General features: G+C 41.5%; 2 protein-coding genes across 4 annotated transcripts; one reads left to right on the forward strand and one right to left on the reverse strand.

The window, feature by feature from the left end:
- Positions 1-42: 42 nt before the first annotated feature.
- LOC142952692 (dipeptidyl peptidase 4-like) lies at positions 43-12,090 on the reverse strand. Of its 2 annotated transcripts, none has more exons than XM_076094569.1 (26): positions 11,936-12,090; positions 8,811-8,898; positions 8,252-8,350; positions 7,858-7,949; positions 7,621-7,695; positions 7,483-7,535; positions 7,196-7,268; positions 6,883-7,003; positions 5,569-5,723; positions 5,373-5,470; positions 5,155-5,284; positions 4,171-4,209; positions 3,703-3,801; positions 3,482-3,552; positions 3,182-3,235; positions 2,961-3,073; positions 2,797-2,844; positions 2,605-2,703; positions 2,203-2,272; positions 1,911-2,105; positions 1,595-1,649; positions 1,141-1,240; positions 993-1,051; positions 812-884; positions 618-691; positions 43-534 (listed from the first exon to the last, which is right to left on the reverse strand). In XM_076094569.1, exons 1-26 carry the CDS (start codon positions 11,939-11,941, stop codon positions 442-444), a joined length of 2,232 nt encoding a protein of 743 aa, XP_075950684.1. In that variant the 5' UTR covers positions 11,942-12,090; the 3' UTR covers positions 43-441. The 2 variants fall into 2 exon arrangements, with proteins under 2 accessions (XP_075950684.1, XP_075950683.1); XM_076094568.1 differs by lacking the exon at positions 11,936-12,090 and adding an exon at positions 8,985-9,424.
- LOC142952694 (sorcin-like) lies at positions 8,721-18,844 on the forward strand. Of its 2 annotated transcripts, XM_076094571.1 has the most exons (9): positions 8,722-8,960; positions 12,929-13,140; positions 14,090-14,323; positions 15,263-15,332; positions 16,715-16,758; positions 16,964-17,111; positions 17,514-17,627; positions 17,760-17,818; positions 17,987-18,844. In XM_076094571.1, exons 2-9 carry the CDS (start codon positions 13,117-13,119, stop codon positions 18,011-18,013), a joined length of 720 nt encoding a protein of 239 aa, XP_075950686.1. In that variant the 5' UTR covers positions 8,722-8,960; positions 12,929-13,116; the 3' UTR covers positions 18,014-18,844. The 2 variants fall into 2 exon arrangements, with proteins under 2 accessions (XP_075950687.1, XP_075950686.1); XM_076094572.1 differs by lacking the exon at positions 12,929-13,140 and having other exon boundaries at positions 8,721-8,960.
- The last annotated feature ends 3,096 nt before the right edge of the window (positions 18,845-21,940 follow it).

Genomic DNA, 21,940 nt, shown 5'->3' on the forward strand with positions numbered 1-21,940 from the left:
GGTTTCCCCTTGAACTGAATGAAGAACATATTTCAAACAGAGTCATTATTTAATTCTTTATTTTTTTACAAAATCAGGCAATGGCATACATTTGGTAAATCTGAATAAAGGTACTGTGGTGCAGAAGGTTTCTGTGTACAACCTAATACAACAGGCCTACTGTAAGAACTCTTCATGTCCAAGTACAGTAGTAGTACAAGTACACTTTCATATTATGTTGTTGTTCATTAAGTCAAATAACAACCTCTTTAAAACTTTAATCAACGAAACAAAAAAAAATTACAAAATAAATCACATTTTTCATGTCTGTAGGTTAAAATTTACAGAGAAGCTTTTTTTCTGACTTCTCAGACACAGAACTATATTATGACATTTTGTATTTTTCTGGCGTTTGGAGCACTAATTATTCACATGAGGCAATGTAAAGAGATCCAGTGGACCTCATGCAAAGCACCTCTGTAGGAAGTGACTCATGTGTGTGTAGACGTGTTGGTAGGCCGAGCCGCCGAGCCCATGATCCTTGTCCGTGTACCACTAAAAGACGCAAAAAAAGAGAAGTATTACTTTATGACACTAAGCCACACTCTTCCAGTCATTGGATTTTCCACATTACTCACCATCGCCTCAAAGTCCACCTGCTCGTCCACCAGAGCTTCAGAGATCTCGGCTGCCTGCTGGAAATGAACATTGTCTAGAAAAACAACAACGTGAGATGATTAACAAGGCTCTCAACGCATAGGGCCTATTGGCATCACTGTATAACATATAACTTAAATCGTTAATAGATAAATAGTAGCCCTGCATAACTCACCGTCAGCTGTTCCATGAACCAGGAGATACTGCACTGAATGGAAATTCTTGGCCCTGGCAGTTACTGTGGAATTCTGCACACAATCAGATTTATGGTTATTGGTGACCACAGGCAACAGCATGACGAATAACGACCGTCAGATACGAGAGACGATCGCGATATCGCTGAGTGGGAAACTCACAGCGTAGGCCGGATAATTCTCTGAGGGCTCCATCATGTAGCGCTCCGTGTAGATGGAATCTGGAATAAACAGACGGATTATTGCCGATATTGTGCGTCGTATAGCGAGTGTGTTCGGTCTGAGGAGGTTGTAAGCATGAAGGACTTACCATAATATTCCCATTTGGACACTGGAGCGACCGCCATTCCACATTTGAAAACTCCACTTCCAGATCCCAAGGCCATTGACGTCACGTATCCGCCGTAAGACTGTGACAGAAAGACAGCTCATAACTGCAGCTCGTCCTCACCCTTCAGTAAAGTCAGAGCACACTGACGGCAGGGTGCCTTTATTGCCATCTGAACTATTAAATTAAATTAAAACACTGCATATTTCTTCAAGCTACAGCCGGTAACTGAATACCGATCAAGATGCTGTTACTGCATTGCCTATTTCTTGCCTCAAAAGTTATAAATAATAAATAAATAGAGAAGCATTTAAAAACCAAAAAAACATTATCAGCAGGGACAATACAATACATCATCAGGGATCAAAAATACATCATTTTTGATCACTTTTGTGTTTTAGGAAAAGTGTTTCTATATAAGGTCTTGACAACTTACCCAGCCCCAAATAGCAATTCTGTCTTTGTCAACGAAGCCCATTTTGGTGAATTCCCTAAAATACAAGAAAAAGACAATTATCTCAACACGGGGCAGTAATTTAAAAGGATGTCGACGGGCTTTCTGATCATCACCGTCACTCCGTGATGCTCGTGATGACTGCTGTGTGTATGTCTGTGTACACCTGATAGCAATTCAACCACAGAAACACGTCAAATCTAGTTCGATCAAGCTTTCCTGGGAAACGGAGGGTGAAGCTGTTTGTTCGAGCGGGGGGACGCATTGACTTGTCTAAACCGGTCCTCGCTTTCCTTACCTGGCTGCTGTTATCTGATCTTCCACCTCATAGGTTCCCAGACCTTTGTAGATTGCGTGCAGTAACTTGTCGCCTTGGTACCCGCTTCCTCTTCCGTCAAAGCTGGCGACGATGACTTTCTCGGTGCTGGCCAGGTAGGTGGACCAGCTCACCCTGTAGACGTAGTCTGCTTTCTGACTGCAGGGACCGGCATACCTGGACAGTTGGGCAACATTTAGTATCAGCTTATGAACTGTCCATTGAAAAGAATTTATAATTCAATGTTAGTTCTTTATTTTTGATAAATTCTTACACATCTATTAGTAAAGGGTACTTCTTGGATTCATCAAAACCTGGAGGCAAAAACATCTGGTACCAGAGATCTGTCAAACAGATTAGAAAGATGTGAATAATCATTGATGGTGAGTGGAAAACAGTGGTGGAAGACATACTCTCTTTTCACTTTCAAGTAGCTCCCAATCTATATAATAGTTTACTTCAACATTTTGGGAATAATGCATATTTGCGTTCTTGCTGTGGGTTGGATGAGAAGATTGATACCACTCTCATGAAGCTACCGCAAGTAGCCGGTTAGCTTAGCTTAGCACAAAGAGTGGAAACAGGGGGAAACAGTTGGCCTGGCTCGGTCTAACAGTAACAAAGTCTACCTATCTGCAACTCTTTGTTTAATTCGTGGGTTGTTGAATTCACTTACTGTATCCTTGGAGTGTGATGGAGCGGCGTCGCATAGTCGGCATTTGGATGTCAGCTATCAGGCTGCTAAATGCTTGATTGTCCTCCAAAACATTGAGCTCTACAAATTAAAACAAATATAGACGGCTCATTAGAATAACATTTTCTCCTTCTTTGATATTATTTCAGATTTTATTTCAAATTTCTGGATAACCTTTATCATTCCTGTTATCCATGAGAGAATAGTAAGGAATGCCAGGACCTGTTCGTAAAAATGACAACAATAGTATAAGCTATTATTGTATATCATATATTCTGTATACATAATAATAATAATGCAATATACCACCGTATGTATTACACAAAAGTATAACTGACCGCTGCAGCTCATACGGTAGAAGGAGGCATTGTGGCTGAAGTAGGCAGAGTTATACTGACAGTCTTCTCCGCCGAACCCACAAGTCAGACACTTGGGCCCTTGTTTGGTCCACCTGACACACACACACACACACACTCACTTTAAGTCTGAAGAAATGCTTTGTATCAAAAATGATGAAATAACAAACAAAAATATTTAAATTGTCAAATAAAGCCCTTACTTGTAAACGTTCCTTCCACCTGGCTTGCTGCCCTCTTCATTACTTGAATAATATCTGAGGAATGAATGTTATGAATGAGTGAGAAGGAATTTTCAGACGACAATTTTCTCTTAAACTCCAAATATAGCATATGCATAATATCATGCATTAGAGACACCTACAATATTTCCGATCATTCGCAGAATACAGGAAGCTGTACAGTCATGCAGTGTGGAAATATCCATCCTTTTTTCTCTCAAGAGAGAAATTGTGTGCTCCTCAGGTCTTATGCAGCTGTATGCAGATGACACACCAACTTACACACTGTCTGCAGTTACTTTCAGAATATCGATGACTTCCCATGCTCCAAAGGTGATTGCTGTAGCTGTGCCCTGCATGGTGAGTCAGAGCAGAATGTGTGTGGGTGGTAACATGCTACAGAAAAACAATGGATACTGCACAATATGGGTGATATTGTGCAATTCTCAAAAAAGGGCAATTTGCCGTTGTTATACTGGACTAAAATAAATCATTCAACCTACCCCAACCACATGATGGATGTGCTTGTACCCTTCGGTGTTGCTCATCAACAGGTAATAGCTGTTCTTGTCTTCGTCAAAGACTGGTTCTGTTGGAGAGAACTAAAAAGAACAGATGTGTAAATCTTAGAAAACTAAATATGGTATAGTTTTATTTAAAAGGAAAGGTTTGGTAATGTGTGAAAGTAGCTGGGCACTGTAGTTGTTATCATCACATTACTCAAACAGGAGGAAGTGGTGCAGTTGTTAGGGACTATTTTCAGCGGCAGAATAATCCACATTTCGTGCTTTCGTGAGTATTTTGGTAAGCAGAGGGGTGATTGTGGGATTGAGTCAAAATAAACAACAGTGTGTGTATTCATGGTAGGTTTTTGGACAACTATGGAGCTCTAAGACACAGGGGAAGAAGAAATATCAGGCTTTAACACACACAAAATATATATATAACCTTTAACTGTGCACTGGACATACCCTTCCAATCCATCCATTGAGACTCTTCACCTCCAGGTGCTGTAAAAAGAGATACACTTAGTTTTTATAGCTGCACTAAGCTAGATTTTATTACAACTTACAAGCCTTATCAGTCTTCGCTAAAAGAGATATTGCAACACAGAACAAAATTTGATAAACCCTTCAGCTAACATGGGAGTGGAAGGGCTTAGCAAGCAAAAGCAAAAATGTCTTCATGTCAACAACTGTGACTCCCAGTGGGTTAGCACTATGATCAGTAATAAAAGGAACAATGTGAACAGCAAGAGTTTGTGACATGGAGCTTAGAAAAGAAATGCTCATGATTCAGTATTGCTAAGTACATAAGTAGGTCTCGCTATATTCCAGGTAGTTAAAAGGATAACTTGTATAATTAAGTCTGTCGTAAAACAATACGCTGTGTTTTATTGGTTATTGGCTCTATAGATAGCAATGTCAGTTGGTCCACCACTTTGTGTCCAGACCAAAATATCTCAAGAACTACTGATGGATTCTCGTAGAAGTTTGTACAAACATCTGTGGTCCCCAGAGGATGAGGCCTCATGGGCTTCCCCATGTGCATCTACGGCTGTACTTTGTGTTCAGTGCGAATTAGCAAATGTTAGCATGCTAACACGCCAAACTAAGATAGTGAATGAGATAAACATTCCACCCACTAAACGTCAGCATTGCCACCACACGCATGTTAGCATGCTGATATTAGCATTTCATTCAAAAGCCTCACAGAGCCGAGGGCCAGTATGAATAAGAGAAAAATTCACATCTGCCAATTACTCTTTCTATGTACATATGGAAAACTGAATATTAGTTTACCATGTAAAACATGTTGCTCTGTGTAGGTTTAACTTCTATTTAAATGTTCACATGGTTTGGGCTTGCATAGTATCTCTGTGTAACACCAGTGTCCAATTGTATGCTATATAATGTAGAAACACCATAATACTTCTTCATAATATCTTGTTTTACCTCATCAGGAACCCAGCTGACTCCACTAAAATTGTAGATCTGAAGGATGAGGTGGTTTTGTACTCTCTTCAGCCATTGGACAGCAAGACGTTCATCTGTTGCCCAAGTAACAGTTGCCAAGTAGTGCTCACTATGGGGCAACAAACAAATATTTCAGCTTTTTTTTGTTCCTGATTTACTTCCCTATAATAATAATAATAGAGAGGCTGATTCATTACCTCGAGCTGAAGGAGGCTGGAATAACAACCTCAGAGATATTAGTTGTGTTGTCAGTGTCCACAACAAACAGTCTCACAGTAGGGTTGGGAGTACCAGGCTACACAACAGAAGGATGTAAGATACACACGTTGATTGAATACATTGATCCCAGTACAAGCTTGTTAGAGTCAGACAAGGCCCGGATGGACGTCCCACCTTTGGATATGGAATGGAAACAGTGCTGGGGTACTGGTTCTCGCCATACCAGGAGTACTCTATGGTGTGGACGTCTGTGTCGTTGGTCTCAACGTAAGCCACGTACTTTCCTCCAGGGGACCACCAGAGGCCCTGATTGGATGAGAACATCTCCTCTGTAAGGGGGAAAGTGTGAAGCTGCGTTAGGGTTCAGGACTTCCATGGGGGACTTCCAAGTGACTACGGAAGTGACATTACTTAAGTATGGAAGTTGTGTGACATATAAGTCAATGTTGACTTCTGGTTTCACACAGGACATGAACAGAGGTCTCCTGGGTGAAAGTCCAGTGTTTTTAAACCCCAACCCCGCCCAAAATTCAGAATTTCGTGGTTTGCATACGAATCGATTTAAATACGAATTTTAGTGCATTCCTTTACGTAGTTTTAGTACAGTGTAATGGGAAAATATGTCATAGTCTCATGTGAAGGTTTAAAGAATGTAAGTCCTAAAAGTGCAGACACCAAACTGTAGTTTCAGTAAATGACTTTAATTAGTTTAGTATCCAGGTGTCTTGTTATCTGTTATCATTGTGCACTGTTTCTTTGTTCTTCGTAAGACAGAGACACAGAGAGGCTTTGATTAACAGAGATCCTCTGTTTGAAATACTTTTGACTTCCTTTATGACGCGTTATCTGAAGTTGTAAAGGCGTAAACCTTTGCATGCAGATATGATGTGTGAGGGTAAAGAATGTCTATCCTGTCTCTGCAATGGTCATTTTAACGATGTCACAGTGGCTTCAAAGGAAGCATCTGTTGTGAGTTTAAACTGATTATTGTAAGGCAAACTGTCAACAAAGGGATTTGCAAACACGAGATAAAGCATCTTCCTGACTGTCTTAAATGAAGTATACTAAGGCTCGAAGGATGACCTGCCTTTTATTGTGTTCTTTGTGTATTCTTGTTAGCTAAAGCAGATAACAGGAAGCTGTCTGAGTATAAATGTCCATGCATTGTGACTGTTAGGCAGAGCACTCTTCCAGATCACTGCAATGTGTCTGTGAGACTGTTCTCTTTGCTTGCAAGCAAATAAATTGACTTTACAAACCTTGATCGTTCATCAAAACTCTGTTTTACTTTATATTGATAAAAAACCTCCACTTTCTTCTCCCAACTAGTCATAAGAAATATTCCACAACAACAGCCATGAACAGTGTATCAGAACAACTGGAAAGGAGTAAATCATTCTCATCTGAGAGTCAAAGGTGAAAATCTCTTACTTTGGTGGAACAATTAATTGTAGTGTTGTTCTCTGTGTGACATCATGTGCCACTTACCCTCATACACCCAGTCCGGGATCCCATTCAAAATCAGATTCTCCTTGCCATTGTCAGTGACTTGCTTCGGGGGCGACCCAAAGCTGGTCTTTATATACACATTATTTTTCCAAACATAGGCCTGAAAATAAAAACACAAATACGCGGGTTTAAAGAAAGGCCAGCCTGGTTTGTTCACAACAAACCTAGTTTGAACCTCTTTTGCTCTGCTCAAGTGTTTGGGAAAGGTCGATCACCTCATCCAACCTTCAAAGCCCAACCGTCGCTCAAAGTTATGCACATAACAGCAATCATTTACATGTGCCAAGCTTACCAATTTGTTCCCCTCAGGAGCCCAGGCAAAGTACTGGATCTCTTCAGGAATGTCAGAGGGCGGGAGAAATGTGCTGAGATGAAGCGAAACAAAAAACAGATTGGTGAAACTGTGATGAGCCGTACCATTTTCTTCATTTCAGAAGAAATATTCTAAAATAATCTACTTTGCACGTTAAACATGGACCATTTGGTGGATGCTTTTAGCTGAGGTGCATTGCTTTATTATAAGTGCATGAATGTAACACGCCATAGGAAACCACATACTTTCAGAATTAGGGTACTTACTTCAATACCCGGTCATAGAGTGAATATGTAGCAGTAAAAGAATGCCGCCACAGCTAATGGGACAAAAAAAAACAACAACACTGTAGTGTGAACAGTTTAAATATGCGTCCGATTTATGTGAATAAAAGCTGATTGTACCTTGGAACGTTTGCTCATGAATGCAACATAGTTGCGGTCAGCGGACAGCTGGTAATCATAAGCGCCCTTTTCGCTCTGTATCGGGAAAAAGAAAACTTTTGTGAGAGTTTCACAGACCCATGCTCATGACCTCACAGACAAGACTGTGACTGTTTCGGACGGGTATGTAGTTTTCATGCCAATTTCATGCGGTTACACAAATGAAGCGCACAGATGTACTCGGGGAGGACGACTTACGAAGTTGTCTCTGCTCAAGAACTCAGAGGACACTCCTGTGACCACGTTCTGGAGGAAGACTGAGCCCTGGGACTTATTCAGATACTCGTGATCTGTGAAAGATGAGGGGGGGGGGGAAGTCAAATAGAATTGAATATTTGATTTAAAATGGAGGACAAGCATGCAAATCCCAAAAAACATCAGCTAAACAGACAAAGTCGTGGAGCAATAATTCACACACACATGAATGAGGGGATCAATCTAAGTGAATTAGTAACTAGAATGAAGGAGGATCTTGTAGCTGACTGATAGCAAAGCATCCTTTAGGACACATTTATAGCCGTGTGGCTGTAATCAGTGTCATCATGTTCCACCTCCACTTTATCACTCCTTTCCACGGGTGTAATCATCTCACCTGAGATCCACCTCATGCTGAAAGACTTTGGTTTCAGTGAACTGTTGAAGACATCCTCCAGTGTGAAAAATCTTGTGTTCTCGTTCCCCTCCTGCTCCTCTGAAAAAACAACAACACATTGGCAGGGACTTGAAGGTCACATGTTACAGATATGATATTATACACACACATATCCGGTCATCATTATAAAGGAAGGCAAGTGCCGTAAAGGCTGTGACTGATAATGACAGGAGAAATATTGCTCACGGGTCAGTGCGTATTTGGGGCTATTTATGGGAACTGTCATATGTGTGCTGAGTGAGAATGAAACTATTTAAAGGCACGCACGTGTTGTATCAGAGAAACACCCTGAATTTGTGTTTTATTTTGAAATGGAAGCATAAATTGCTTTACATGTATGCATAGGCTTATTTTGAAGCGGTGCCATTTCAAACAGATCATGCGTAATGACGCACGCGTAAAGCGACTAAACGGCGCCCCGCACCACAACAAAAAACAACAGCGCGCTGATGCCAAACATGTGAAACATGTGAATCATTTAAATAGCAGAAAGACTCACCATTCAAGAATATAGCCGTGGGTACCGCTATCAGAATGACGACCACCACCACCCCAAACACTCCGAGGAGCACCTTGCCGATGGAAACCTGCGCAGAGTTGAGCGGACCAAAAAGTCAGAAATGCTCCCCCGGACATTAACACCTGATATGTGAGTATTAACAAAACCACCAACCATCGTTTCTGCGCTGAGGTGAAAGTGTGAGACCGATATCACCGTCCGAATCACAAGCCACTTTTGAGTTATGGGACACGCGTGCTTTTGCTCGGTAAATATTATCTCAACTGAAGTTTCAAAGGTGGGGACAATAAATGCGCAGCGGAGCGAAGTTCGCCAGAATGCATGCCGGTGGTGTTTGAGGAAGTTAGCGACTACTTTTAAGGTCGTTCCCCCAAAGTGTCCACTATTCCCTTCATGTATCCTAAGCATTCATATGTGGCCAAAATACAGACTATTCTACTCGTAACCTGCAGTTCAAATAAGTAGCATTGTTGTTCAAAGCTGCAACATTCATACGTTTTTAACAAATGCATTATTATTGTCTAACAGGGACTTTTTGAATTATGTTTACTGAGTAAAGAGCTTGGATTGGTTGCACAGTTAGCAGATCCTGGTACAGTACAGTGACTCATGATAATCCAGCTGGTCGTACAGGCAAACACATTCCTCCTTAAGAAATGCAGACCAAAGGAAAAGAAAAATTCTATGTGAAAATACATCTTTGGAAATGAATGAATATGCAGAATATAAGGGATGCCTTTGGTCCAGGTCAGGGTTAAACAGATCCATATAAAGTAATATAATACTATACGATAATGTCAGTGTCAGCTAATTTAAAGTTCGACATTTTTTAAAGGTGGATATGAATATTTTTTAACTCAATGCACTTGAATGTTTTATATTATTTTAGGCAGCAAAAAATCGATAAAATACACTTTTGAATTTGAATTATTGCAAACATTAAAAAAAAAGAAAAAGTACTGAATTAAAACATGGACAAATATCCAAATGAATAGAAAACGTCACAGCATTCATACTGTAGATGAAGATCATAATTGCTGCTCATCCGTCTCAGTTTAATGCCAATTTCTCTTTTATGAGTACCACATTTGACGATGAATTCAAACCTAACCAACCCAACCAATGAAGCCAATGAGTATTAGCCAATCAGAGGCGGTTGAAGGCGGGTCATGCCTTTGCCCCAATATAGTCCTGACCCTAGTCCATGTATCAGTTGACTTAACATGACTGTTGGATGACTGATAACAGCTGTACAGATGGGACGAAGGCTGATAAACTGTCAACTGTCATATATACGCTGTATTGACCTAATCATTAATACCCTTCCTGTTTCAGTCTAGTTCCCGAGGGCAGCGTGAGAACTATGTCACCGACCACGGGACACAAGAGTGAAAACTCAAACAACCGTATTTCATCAGAATAATATGATATTTTAACAAGACAGCGTCAAGCACACTTTGGTTCCGCAGGGGGACTAAAAATAAAGTCAGTGGAAGTTTCCCACTTTGCATCTACTGCATACGTGTTGACCAGTCACAGTCAATGCTAAAAGCCCGTTAAAAGCTTAACAAATATAAAGCTGAGCCTTTATGGGGAATAGACATCAGACCCCCCACTCCGGACATCCTCAGCAAACAAATAGACAGTGGATGTCTTCCCTAATGCAGCACGGCTTGTTTGAAGAGCGTTACCTCATAGATGCCTTCCATTTACCCGACACTAAGCCCAACTAAAACCGTTTATAGGTGTCACTTTGACCACTTGTGGGCTTGTTGGACAGATATAGTGTTGGTGTGTGGAGACAGAGAGAGAGAGAGAGAGAGATTTATGAGATTTGTGATTTAAACGTAATTTAAATGTCTCTACAGTTGTTTCCACAAACAATAAAAAGAAATAGGAAACATGTCAAAAGTGTATAAGGTTTAGACAGAAATAAATCAACAAACCAAAAGTATTTGATTTTAAAACAATACCTCAAACTATCAATTATTATTGATTAACCTGCTGATTATATTTTGTATTTATGAAAAAAAAGCCCGTCACAAGTTCTGAAAGTGACTTCAAATGTTTTTTTTTTGTCTCAAAATCTCAAAGATCTGTAAATATATATATATATATATTTATATACATACATACATACATACACTGGGTATTTGCACTTGAACGTCTGAACCACTTCCTCTGAGGAAAATGTCCAGTGTTTATTCACGGGGATAAACACAGATGCTGGGTTGGGATTTCAACAGATGTGCCTGGTGAAAGTGTCAGTACTGTAATTGCTTTCTTGGCTCGAGGTTGAATAGCGTTGGAGTTTGGAAGTTATTGTCTGGCAGAACTGTGAGGGAAATTGCTGCGGTCAGAAATGGGTCAGTGAATATCCTCTATTAACATCTGTGTGTGTGTGTATCTGCAGCAGCAGCTGCAACGGCTTTTACATTATGTAGTGTTTTTACACTGTGGTATTATTACTTTAACAATGTGGTGGAAGAAGTACTCAGATCTTTTACTTAAGTAACAGTTTAAATACAACAATGTAAGTACTCCATTTCATTAAAAGTCCTGCACTTAACATCCTCCTTAAAGGGACAGCGTGTGGGATTTGGGGGCATCCAGTGGTGTGGTTGCAGATTGCAACCAGCTGAATACCACTTCACTCAAATCACATGAAGTGTATTATCAGCACAATATACCTACATGTCTGCTACTCGCATTTATACTCATTTTTTTTACTTAAGAAAATAAATTAAAAGCACCTCTGAGAGCTTCCAACAATTATTTTCCAGGCAATGAAACTCAACACAGCTTTTTTGTTAACTAGTCAACAGACGAAAATGTTGGAAACCACTGATTTAATCTAAAACAATGTGTATGTATTTTAAGCAAAGTACAAGTACCTCAACATTATACTTACTTACTTTCTACTGGTGCTTTCACTTAAGTAAAGGAGTAGAATAATTCTCCCACCAATACTATACAGTATACAGTCACTTTCTTTTTATTTGAAGTTCATCATGCAACTTCAAATTCTCATAAAACTATGTAGGTATTTCACATTATTCAGCTCAAACATCAACACGATATCAGAGGCATTGCAACATATTTACCTTCATAGCTGCCGGTGTATGCCCTCATGAGCCCGCGGCACTATCAGGCCCTCAGCACCGTCCACACTTGCACTAATCTGACTGTTACAGCAGTGTGTGTTAGTGTCACGTCCCACCGCAGATGTGTGGTTCAGTTAGAGCCGTGAGAGACGACAGAGCTCAGCAGGAAGCTTTGCACCTTCACACTACATTTCCTCTGAGTTTCACTCAAGGGTCAAATACAGTGCGGAAAATACTGAAATTAAAAAAGGCAAGAAGAAGAGAGAGTTTTTATATTCCTTATGAAGGTCACCTTTCAAGTAAAATGGCCTCATGTGTTTGTTTGATTTCGTTTGATTTCACTTCTTGTTCCTCTTCATTGTGTTATCATATGTGTAAGGAACTTCGATGCCTGAAGTAAAGCACTTTAAGTTGTCTCTGCTATAAAAGTTTTTTTATGCAAACTATACAATCTCCCTGCTTTACTTGAAGAAATAAGATAAACTTTGTTTTTTGTTTAGATAAGGTCCCAAAAGCACCATCTAGTAGTGACAGGAAGCCACGCATCACAGACATTTATTTTTTCCTAAAATGTAAAAGCTTAAGAAACATGTCAACTAGATCTCCGAGCAATATTAAGTTATAAGCCTTTGTCTATTTATACAATTTAAATGTCATAAAACCAATTTCAATACCGACAACATCGAAATGAAGAACACTGGAACGACTTAAATGAGAAGTTGAAAGTACTGGGAAAGTGGAGACTTTTTTATTTCATGGCAATTAGGAATGTTATAACGTTACCCAAGTTACCAAAATATAACATTTAGGACACAGTTATATTTTTAATAACATTTATGATAACTTTATAATTTTATATATGAGTTCTAACTTTTAAATCTTTTAGTTCGCAACCATTTTGACCATCAACTTAGGGTGGTTTAAAGTTACGAGGAGTATTTAAATGCAGCACCAAAACAAGCATACGACTGATGGGCGGGTCTTTTTCTCCAGCTCCTCGCCCATTGGCTATCTGCACCATCAGTCAACGCACTTCCGGCAGCTTTCGGCGCTTCCGGATATGATGTAGCAACTTTTTCGGACGTATCGGAAGTTACAACTGTGTAGCAGAGAACGCGGTGTACAGCGTCAAGCACCCTGTAAAGATATTAAACTTGTGACAGTTTAACCAATTCCACCAAATGGCTTATCCGGGATACGGCGGGGTGAGTCAATTATAAGTAACTGTGATTTTAAAGGGATAAACGAGCTACATTGGTTAGCAAAAATGGTAGCCCGCGGCTCCTGTTTCGGTGTATTTCCGATAGTTAGCCACAAGCTGGTCCAGGTTTCCCTGTCTCCCCTTAGCGCGGTAGATACCCGCATATCATTTAAACACAATACAGCAGGTTTTTCGATTTAATTTGGGACTAAAGAGCCACCCTGGCATCTCCAGTTTATGAGAAATTGACTTCCGGGGTGAAAGTTCCTCAACATTCAAGTGGACTAAGCAGAAGCAGCAACTACCTTTAGCCCACAACTACAACAACGCTACGTGTGAGCAAGGACACCTACAGTGTGGTGTCAAACCCTCTTTAAAAGCCTAGACACTGTATTTGTAATATAATTAGTTTAATGTAATGGTTATACAAGTCTTCCCTTGTATAGTGACATGTTTTGGGTGACCCTGGACATCCTTAATAGACGCACCCTCTTCTATTTTTATCCTATTGTGTGGCTAGTCACTTAAATTCCTATGAATGTAGTCAATGGTCTGACACTGTACTGTATGCAGTATGAGTTCAATTAGGACATGCATTATTTCAGCATTGCACCTTGAACTCTGTGGCTCAGAGATCTGCAGGGGATTGTGGGTCAGAATAGTGCATTTCACATACTATGCTTTGTGGCACACTAAGTCCTTCTCTGGCATACTAAAGAGTACGGTAGTATGGGTGTTGGTACGCACAGTAAGCCTTGAGTCAGCCAATAGCAGGCCTCCAAAGGTCACGGGGATCTACTTCACACACCTTGTCATGATTAAGATTACTCGCGAGATAAGAATCCCAAGCTTGCATGCTTTAGACACAGAAACATGCAAGAACAGGCTTTATAAGATGTTTAGAGTACATGCTGAAATGAACACATCTCTGTATTGAATGGATCTGTTCTCAGCCTCAGTACGGGGGTCCGATGCCAGGCATGCCAGCTCAGGGGATGCCCATGCAAGGGATGCCCGGAGGGCACATGGGAGGCCCCATGCCGGGGCACATGGGGGTGCCGATGGGAGGCGCACCGGCCCAGGGAGGATACGGCGCCTACGGGGGAGGCTATCCAGGAACATACGGCGCCCCTCCCCCAGCCGCCAATGACCCGATGTGGAGTTACTTCACAGCCATAGCGGGCCAGGTGAGTGTGGACAAACTGCTTTCACACACACGTGTATATATTTATACATGTAGCCTTTATGCAAACCACAGTTTCCGCTGCAGGCTAGTTTTCACTTTCACTCCACACGTTTGGACAAGAACGGACTTTCTGTCATTGCAGTTACTTCGGGTTTCACTAGAAGGTCAGGAACATCTGTCCTGACTTGATTCCAAGTCTTTTACTTTCTATTTGATCTGTTTTCATGTAGGAATTTTAAATATTCAAGACAAAAATGATTGTAATAATGGAACCTTTTAAGATTTTTAAAGTAACGTCTTAGTTTCGATAGTTAAAATGGCCTTAATAGCGACGTAGGAAAAACAATCATCGATCATCACCTCAATCGACGATATACGATCTGATCCCCAATCTGTACAAGCCTGATACATATCAAGCATATCAGCGCAGACTACTGCAGTGCCCATGTGTGCACGGCAAAATTCCTTTACAATCCGTGAATTCTTTGAGCAATGATTTAGCAAAAGTAGTTTGGACTTCCATGCGCCCGCAAATAGATAAGATAAGACACTTGGAATATGCGTTTTTTTAACCTTTTTTTGCCGTCTTTCGTTCAGACTCTTGTCGTATCTGATGTGCTTTATGTTTTCGGGTGCTCCGCTCTCTTCAACATCATTCAACAGAAACCTTCTTCTGGGACATTAGGGAGCCTAGAACGATGAGTACAATATGCAATTTATATTAGTTCTTTGGGTGAACTATTTCTAAAGGAGACCCCTTCACTTTTGAACACTCCCTGTTTCTCCTTCTGTCTTTCTGTTTTCCCTGTTTCCATTCAGCATAGTATATACAGTACTAAAGTGGGAGCACACACTGTTTCTCTGCTCTCATCTCTTCACACCTGACCAGCGTCGCTTCTCCCTCTGAGAGTCACGCATCACTGAATGTGTCTCTTCACAGGACGGGGAGATCGATGCAGAGGAGCTCCAGAGGTGTCTGACCCAGTCTGGTTTCACCGGCAGCTACTCTCGTAAGTTCCTCCCTCTCCCTGGCTATCGCTGTGGCGGGACCGGTATGTAAAGCTGTGTTTATATGATGGCACAAAGGTTCAAAGTGAGGGGGCTTCAAAACATAAAGTTTCTGTTGATATCGTGATGCTGGGTTTTGCAACCACGCAATGCGTTCTGGGTAGTATGCCCGTCTGTTTCACCGTGTTCAACGTGTAAGCTCTGACTTGATGAGCTCACTTCCTGTCCTGGTGCTCGTGGGTAATGTAGTCTACATTGTTGCTCGATGGGGATTCCCCTGAGAGGAAGTGAAGAGCTTGTTAAAATGTCACCAGTGATCGGTTGACAACTGACCAGTGACATTAGACATTTATCAATATTCTCCGGTTTAGATAGTTTATAAAATAGCTATGAACATGTCACAGATTTCATAGTAGATTTTACATTAACAGAAAAGTCTCTCTCTAGAGCAAGTGTTTGGTTTGTCCGTTCTGGGCTTCTGTAGAAACATGGCGGTGCAAGTGTAGATGAAGGGCACATCCCAAGTCTCTTAATATGCAATCCTATAAGTTTCCCTCACACTCGTGCGTCTTTTCCTTGCGTCTTAGTCCCTCCCCCTAGCGACGCATGGAGAGACACAAGGGGCGCGTCCCAAGTCTCTTATTTGTCATCTCCTCGCTTGAACCGGAAGTTGTTCTGCTCCGACATATTGACGGCCGTCCCAAAGCTCTTATTTCTGCTCTGAGGAGCGAGGAGGGATCTCTGAGGAGCGAGGAGGGATCTCTGAGGAGCGAGGAGGGATCTCTGAGGAGAGATGAGCGAGGACGCACGAGAACAGACTTCCAGGAAGTGTTTTAACGGCCGACACGCCCCCTCATGTGGTCGGACTGATCAGATTATTTTCAACATGTGAAGACAGATCGCAGATTAAACTCGAGCTTTATATTTGATTAGTTTTCTGATTCACCGTCTGGTTTGAATAAATGTTCATTGTAGTCTGAACAACAAAAGGACCACAAACTACTTTCTTCAGTTATTAGAAAGATTTGTGTTTTTATGATCTGATGTGTCCTCGTTTCCTCTCTCCTCGCATGGTTTCTCAAGTGAGGGAAACGGGGATGCAATTCAGAGACTTGGGATGTATCCAAGGAAACCATACGAGGAAAATGTTTTAAGATGCATGAGACGTCCTTTCCTCTGAAGCGTCTCGTGAAGCGACGTCTGTTTCTGACGACGGCCAATCAGCCGTCAGTCGGCTTTAACAGCTGGAGAGACTTTTGACAGAGTTTGTGAGCAAATTACTACGAGAGAAAGTTTAAATGACTCATGTTAAGAAGTGACGTGAGTATTTTCATGCCCTCTTCAGAGTAAACATGGATGGTCTGTTGTTTCTTTATCTTCACAGCGTTCAGCCTGGAGACGTGCAGGATCATGATCGCAATGCTCGACGTATCCTTTCTGTTCCACCATCAGCCAGAGCTGGAAGTGACACTCTGATTGGCTGATTGTTAAAGTTCAGGTTTAATCACCACCTCCTGTTGTTCTCCTATTTAAAATGTGCGCCCAGTAGGTGTGGCGTTCCACTTTGAGCCGGGCTAACCAGCTGTCCTCCTCATTCCACCGCGCTACTAGTTCTTAACCAGAGCGTCTCCAGAGGGACTTCACAGGGAAGTTGGGCTTCAACGAGTTCAAGGACCTCTTCACGGCTCTGAGCGGCTGGAAGCAGAACTTCATGATGTTCGACCAGGACCGGAGCGGAACGGTGGAGCCCCACGAGATGACTCAGGCAGTCAACGCTATGGGTGAGAGTGCTAACGGTTTAACACCACACACCTAACGGTAATCACCTTGTTTAATGACACTTAATTAGACGGTCTGTGGATTCACTGAGCCCCCCTGCTGTGGCCCTCCTCCCTCTGTGATCTAGTTACTACAGTCTGTTTTACTACGTATGCCTCATATTCTTAATGATGGTGTGAATACAGAAATATGAGCGACTTATTTGTTTTTTCTTCAGCTTTTAGCTCGTAGAAAGTCTTCTTCACTAATAGATGTTCTCTAGTTTACTACATGGAGAACAAAACAACCACACTGACAAGAGACAAAGATCTCATAACAATCTCCCCGTGATTTTACAGTGTTTAATAATCTTACATATATTGCGCAATATTTGACATCAAATGTGCGTTTCAAATCTACATCAGGCTACCGCGTCAGTCCTCAGGCCCTGAATGTTATCATCAAGCGCTACAACAAAGGAGGGAGGATCTTCTTCGACGACTACGTGGCCTGCTGCGTCAAACTGCGAGCTCTCACAGGTAGGAATCCCACAACCGGGATCCGGCAGATGCACGCTCTCGGAGTCCGGGTTCATTCCGCTCGCCGCTCAAATCCGTGTTACCGGGTGTTGTGAAGTGAGCTCTATTGACGGGCTTCTCTTTCTGTTGCAGAGAACTTCAGACGGAGAGACGCCATGCACCAGGGATCTGTCACCTTCCAGTATGACGAAGTGAGTTGCACTTACTTGCCATGAGATTAGTGGGGTCGCTCGAGAAGTCTTAGCTTGACGAAGTCGCCCTGTTGCCTTTGTTCGCCTTCGTCAAGCTAAAGCCATGTCGACACTACTCCGTTTTCCTTTGATTCCTGTGGTTGACTCTCTCTCTCCTTGTCTCTACAGTTCATCCTGTGCACAATGGCCATCTAAGGTCTGCCGCGTGTCCCACGCCACGCGGTCGGCGCGCCCAACGAGCCGATCGCTGGTGCATTCTGGGTCGTCGCCTCATAGGAATGCAAAGGGAGGCCAGTATATTTGACTGAGCGGCTGAGAGCCGCACCAGAAGAGTACCCATTGCTTGTAATGCTTGCTGTAAGGCTTTAGTCTTGTTTGTTGCGCAGGGACGTGCTGAAGATGTATCAGGTGTACACACACGTATATAAATATATATATATATATACTCCGTATGAATCCACATCAGAGGGGATCTAATACGTAGCGTCTATAAAGCCCTTATGTGTAGGTTTTCAAAAGGAATGAATAGACCAGTTTTATATCTTCTAGTTTGAATGTTATGCGTTGGGTCTCATGTTGGAGTGAAGCGATACTGTGAGCATGTTCTCACCTGTGAGACACCTACTGTGCCATTTTAATATCTGAATGTATGGTCTAATATATTAAACCCGGTTATATAGAACTTCTTAGTAACAGCAGTGTAACGATAGACTCAATGTTAGCGTTTACTGATAACATGTTGATTTGCTTTTACACTGAACTTGTTTTTTTTTTTGTGCACTTGTTTGATAAAACGTGTAGATGTTTAAGTTGATAACAAGCCAAAGTGACTGTGAGCCACTCTGATACCTTACTAATGACGGTGAGATTGGGACTATATGTATGTGCATATGCCTGACGTGTTTCAGTACAAACACAGCCATGTTTTCATTTGCAAAGACTGCAGTGAGGTCAACCTGTGCACACACACTCAACATTAAAGTAAAGATCATATTTTGTTACTCACAATAAATACTTTCTAATCAGTATGCATTCTGTTTATTAATACAATTGCGCTTCCCCCCCCCCCCCCCCCCCCCCCCCAGTCTATTTACAAGATAAATATTTAAATATAGTCAAGAACAGAAACATTCATTTCTGACGTCTCAGGTTGCGGGGGCACAACATTTTTGGATTTGATCTGGGCCTTCTCTGGGCCGGGGCTCTGAAGAAGCTCCGTCTGGAGGGCGGACACCGGCTGGATCCTGATGGCCGGCCTCTGGTACTCTGGGCTGGAGGTGACGGTGCTGTAGGCGTGGGGGACCGGACGTGGTCTGCCTCTGGAGGAGCTGCAGGATGGCCTGGATGTCTGAAGTCATCTGGGACTCCAGTCTGACGGACGGACGGAGAATAAAACATGGAATAAAATCAAGAAATCACCGTACGTCTCTCAGGGAAAAAAACCCAAAATGTTTTTAATCTGTTGAAATGTTGTATGCAATGTTTTCCCCATCATTATGGGCAATACTAATAATAAACACTAGGGGGAGGCTCCACCTTACAAATGTAGATGTTTGTGTGGAGTATCCTCCAGAAGAAGAATTCTGATGTTAAACTGAAATGTGCAAATTCACCAGTAACTACAGTTTTCAAATGAATATATATATATATATATAAATAAAGTATACGCGTTATATATTCGCCTCTAAAATGTGGCGGAGTAGAAGTCTAAAGTTGTAGGAAATTGAAATACTTAAGTAAATTACAAGTGCCTCAACATTGTACTTAAGCACAGGACAAGATTAAAAGTCTTAGTTCCACCAATGGTGTCTGTGTGTCTTTGGGATTTTAACTTGATGGGTATGATTGTTGGAGCATATGACAAAAAAAGAAAAATTCAATACAAAAGCATAATAAAGTATCCATCCATCCCATAATGTAATTGTTTATGAGCGCCAAGAAGTAAACTTATGAATTGAAGATGAGGCTTTGATATTTGCTAGAAATGATCTGTATGGCAGGTACCACAACATTGAACACAATACTTTTTATGACATACTATATTTTTTATGACGTACTATCCTATGATATTTTTTGTGACATACTATACTATGACTGTTTTATGAAGTTTTTCGACATGCTATACTATGACCTTTTTATATATTTTTTCGACATGCTATATTCGACAGTAAGACTGTTTTATGAACAACCGGAGAGATTGTGGGTTCGAACCTTATAAGTCGCGATTGGTTTTGAGGCTTGAGGTGCAATCGCAGAATCAAACACGACAAAAAAACAAGTAAAGTGTGGCGTCGAATAGCTCAGGCGGATGGCAGATGGGCTAGAACCCGAGAGATTGTGGGATAGAACCTTATAAGTCGGGATTGGTTTTGAGGCTTGAGGCTTGAGGTGCAATCGCAGAATCAAACACGACAAAAAAACAAGTAAAGTGTGGTGTCGAATAGCTCAGGTGGATGGCAGATGGGCTAGAACCCGAGAGATTGTGGGATCGAACCTTATAAGGTGCGACTGGTTTTGAGGTTTCACATGCGATCGCAGAGTCAAATATGTTCCGAGAAGAGCTCCAAATGCGAAAGATGCTGGTGACGCAGTGGTGGTATCCCTGGACTAATAATCCTACTTCCATGCACTAAGTGGGTTCGAGTCCCACACGTTGCCGCAGTGTCTAGTGCGCTGCCGGGGAGGTGGGGGCATTGTCCCCACCAGAGTTTCGGAGAAATGTAACCAGGGGTTATGGGAAAATGGATGATGACCAGCTGAAATTTAAGTAAAATTCTTTAACAATGTTGAAGACAGTTTTGCTTGATAGTTGGGTATGTAGTCTTATGCTACTATACTACTATTACATACTTACATGCATACATACTATGTTCTCTGGGTGTCTTTGGACCTAAAATTAAATGAACTGGATAGGGTGGCTAAGACCAGGGCCGTCCTTCAATCAGATGTTTGACGGTTCGATCCCCGGCTCCACTAGTCGCATGTCGATGTGTCCTTCAGCAAGACACTTAACCCCAAAATTGCTCCCTTAGCTGTGCCTGTTCACGCATCTATTTCTATTTTATTCATGGTTGCACATCCGCTGGTGCCGAGGAGGACTTGAACCCGACACGGGCTCCTTTCGTGTCGTGAACAAACCTCCTGAACCACATAGGGTTTGAACACACAACCTCAGGCTTTATAACCCGTGTTATATCACTTTGAGCTATTTCACCTTCGGCACAATTTCATAAAGCCACTGGATCCCATAAGGATCAACATTTTCATGTTCATCATATAGTGTTTTTTTTCGACATATACCAGAAGTCGGCAACCTTTACTATCCAAAGAGCCATTTTGCTCTATTTTCCACCAAATAAAATTTGTCTGGAGCCGCAAAAGCTATTTGATATCACAGCTCATGAAGTTTTGCATATAGTTATATTATTTATACAAAAACTATAGTTTGTTGTATTTATAAAATTATAGAACAAAGACAATTCTTGACGTTTTATGAAGAGGAGAGTTTGATATTGTTATAACAGGTAAAATTGAGCAGTTGAGAAATCGCTCTTTGTCGCTCATCTGCAGCGTGATACTGGAGAGCCGCATGTGGCTCCGGAGCCGCAGGTTGCCGACCCCTGTGCTAGACTATGACCTGTGCTAGACTGATTTTTTTGTGACACACTATGCTATGACATTAATAGGAGATACTATACTAGGACTCTGTGCCATAAACTGTGACTTGTTTATATAAGATAACTTATTTAGAGTATCCCATGAAAAAATATATAAAAAAAGTCATAGTATCATAAAATACCATTGGTTTATGAAACGTCATCAAGGTCCTCATCTTGTCTTGTCTTATGAGAGGGGACAGACTGTGTTTACATCATCGTGGATGGAGAATAATTCACTGATGTCAATTGTTTTTATGTAGATACCAGACATGACATCTGCAGAGAACTCTGTTTTTGTTGCTGCCGTTTAGATTCCTCCTGATGCAAAGTCAAACTATTTGACACAACTAAAAAACACTAACTTTTTGTTGTTTAGCATAAATTGACCGTTTGACTTTGACTCTCATACATTTGACTTAGTGTCTTATTACTAAAACTCAGTGCTGTCCTACTACACTTGAAA

Source organism: Anarhichas minor, unplaced genomic scaffold (assembly GCF_050575085.1).
Source record: "Anarhichas minor isolate MPS153535 unplaced genomic scaffold, ASM5057508v1 ptg000018l, whole genome shotgun sequence".
Taxonomy (NCBI): Eukaryota; Metazoa; Chordata; class Actinopteri; order Perciformes; family Anarhichadidae; genus Anarhichas; species Anarhichas minor.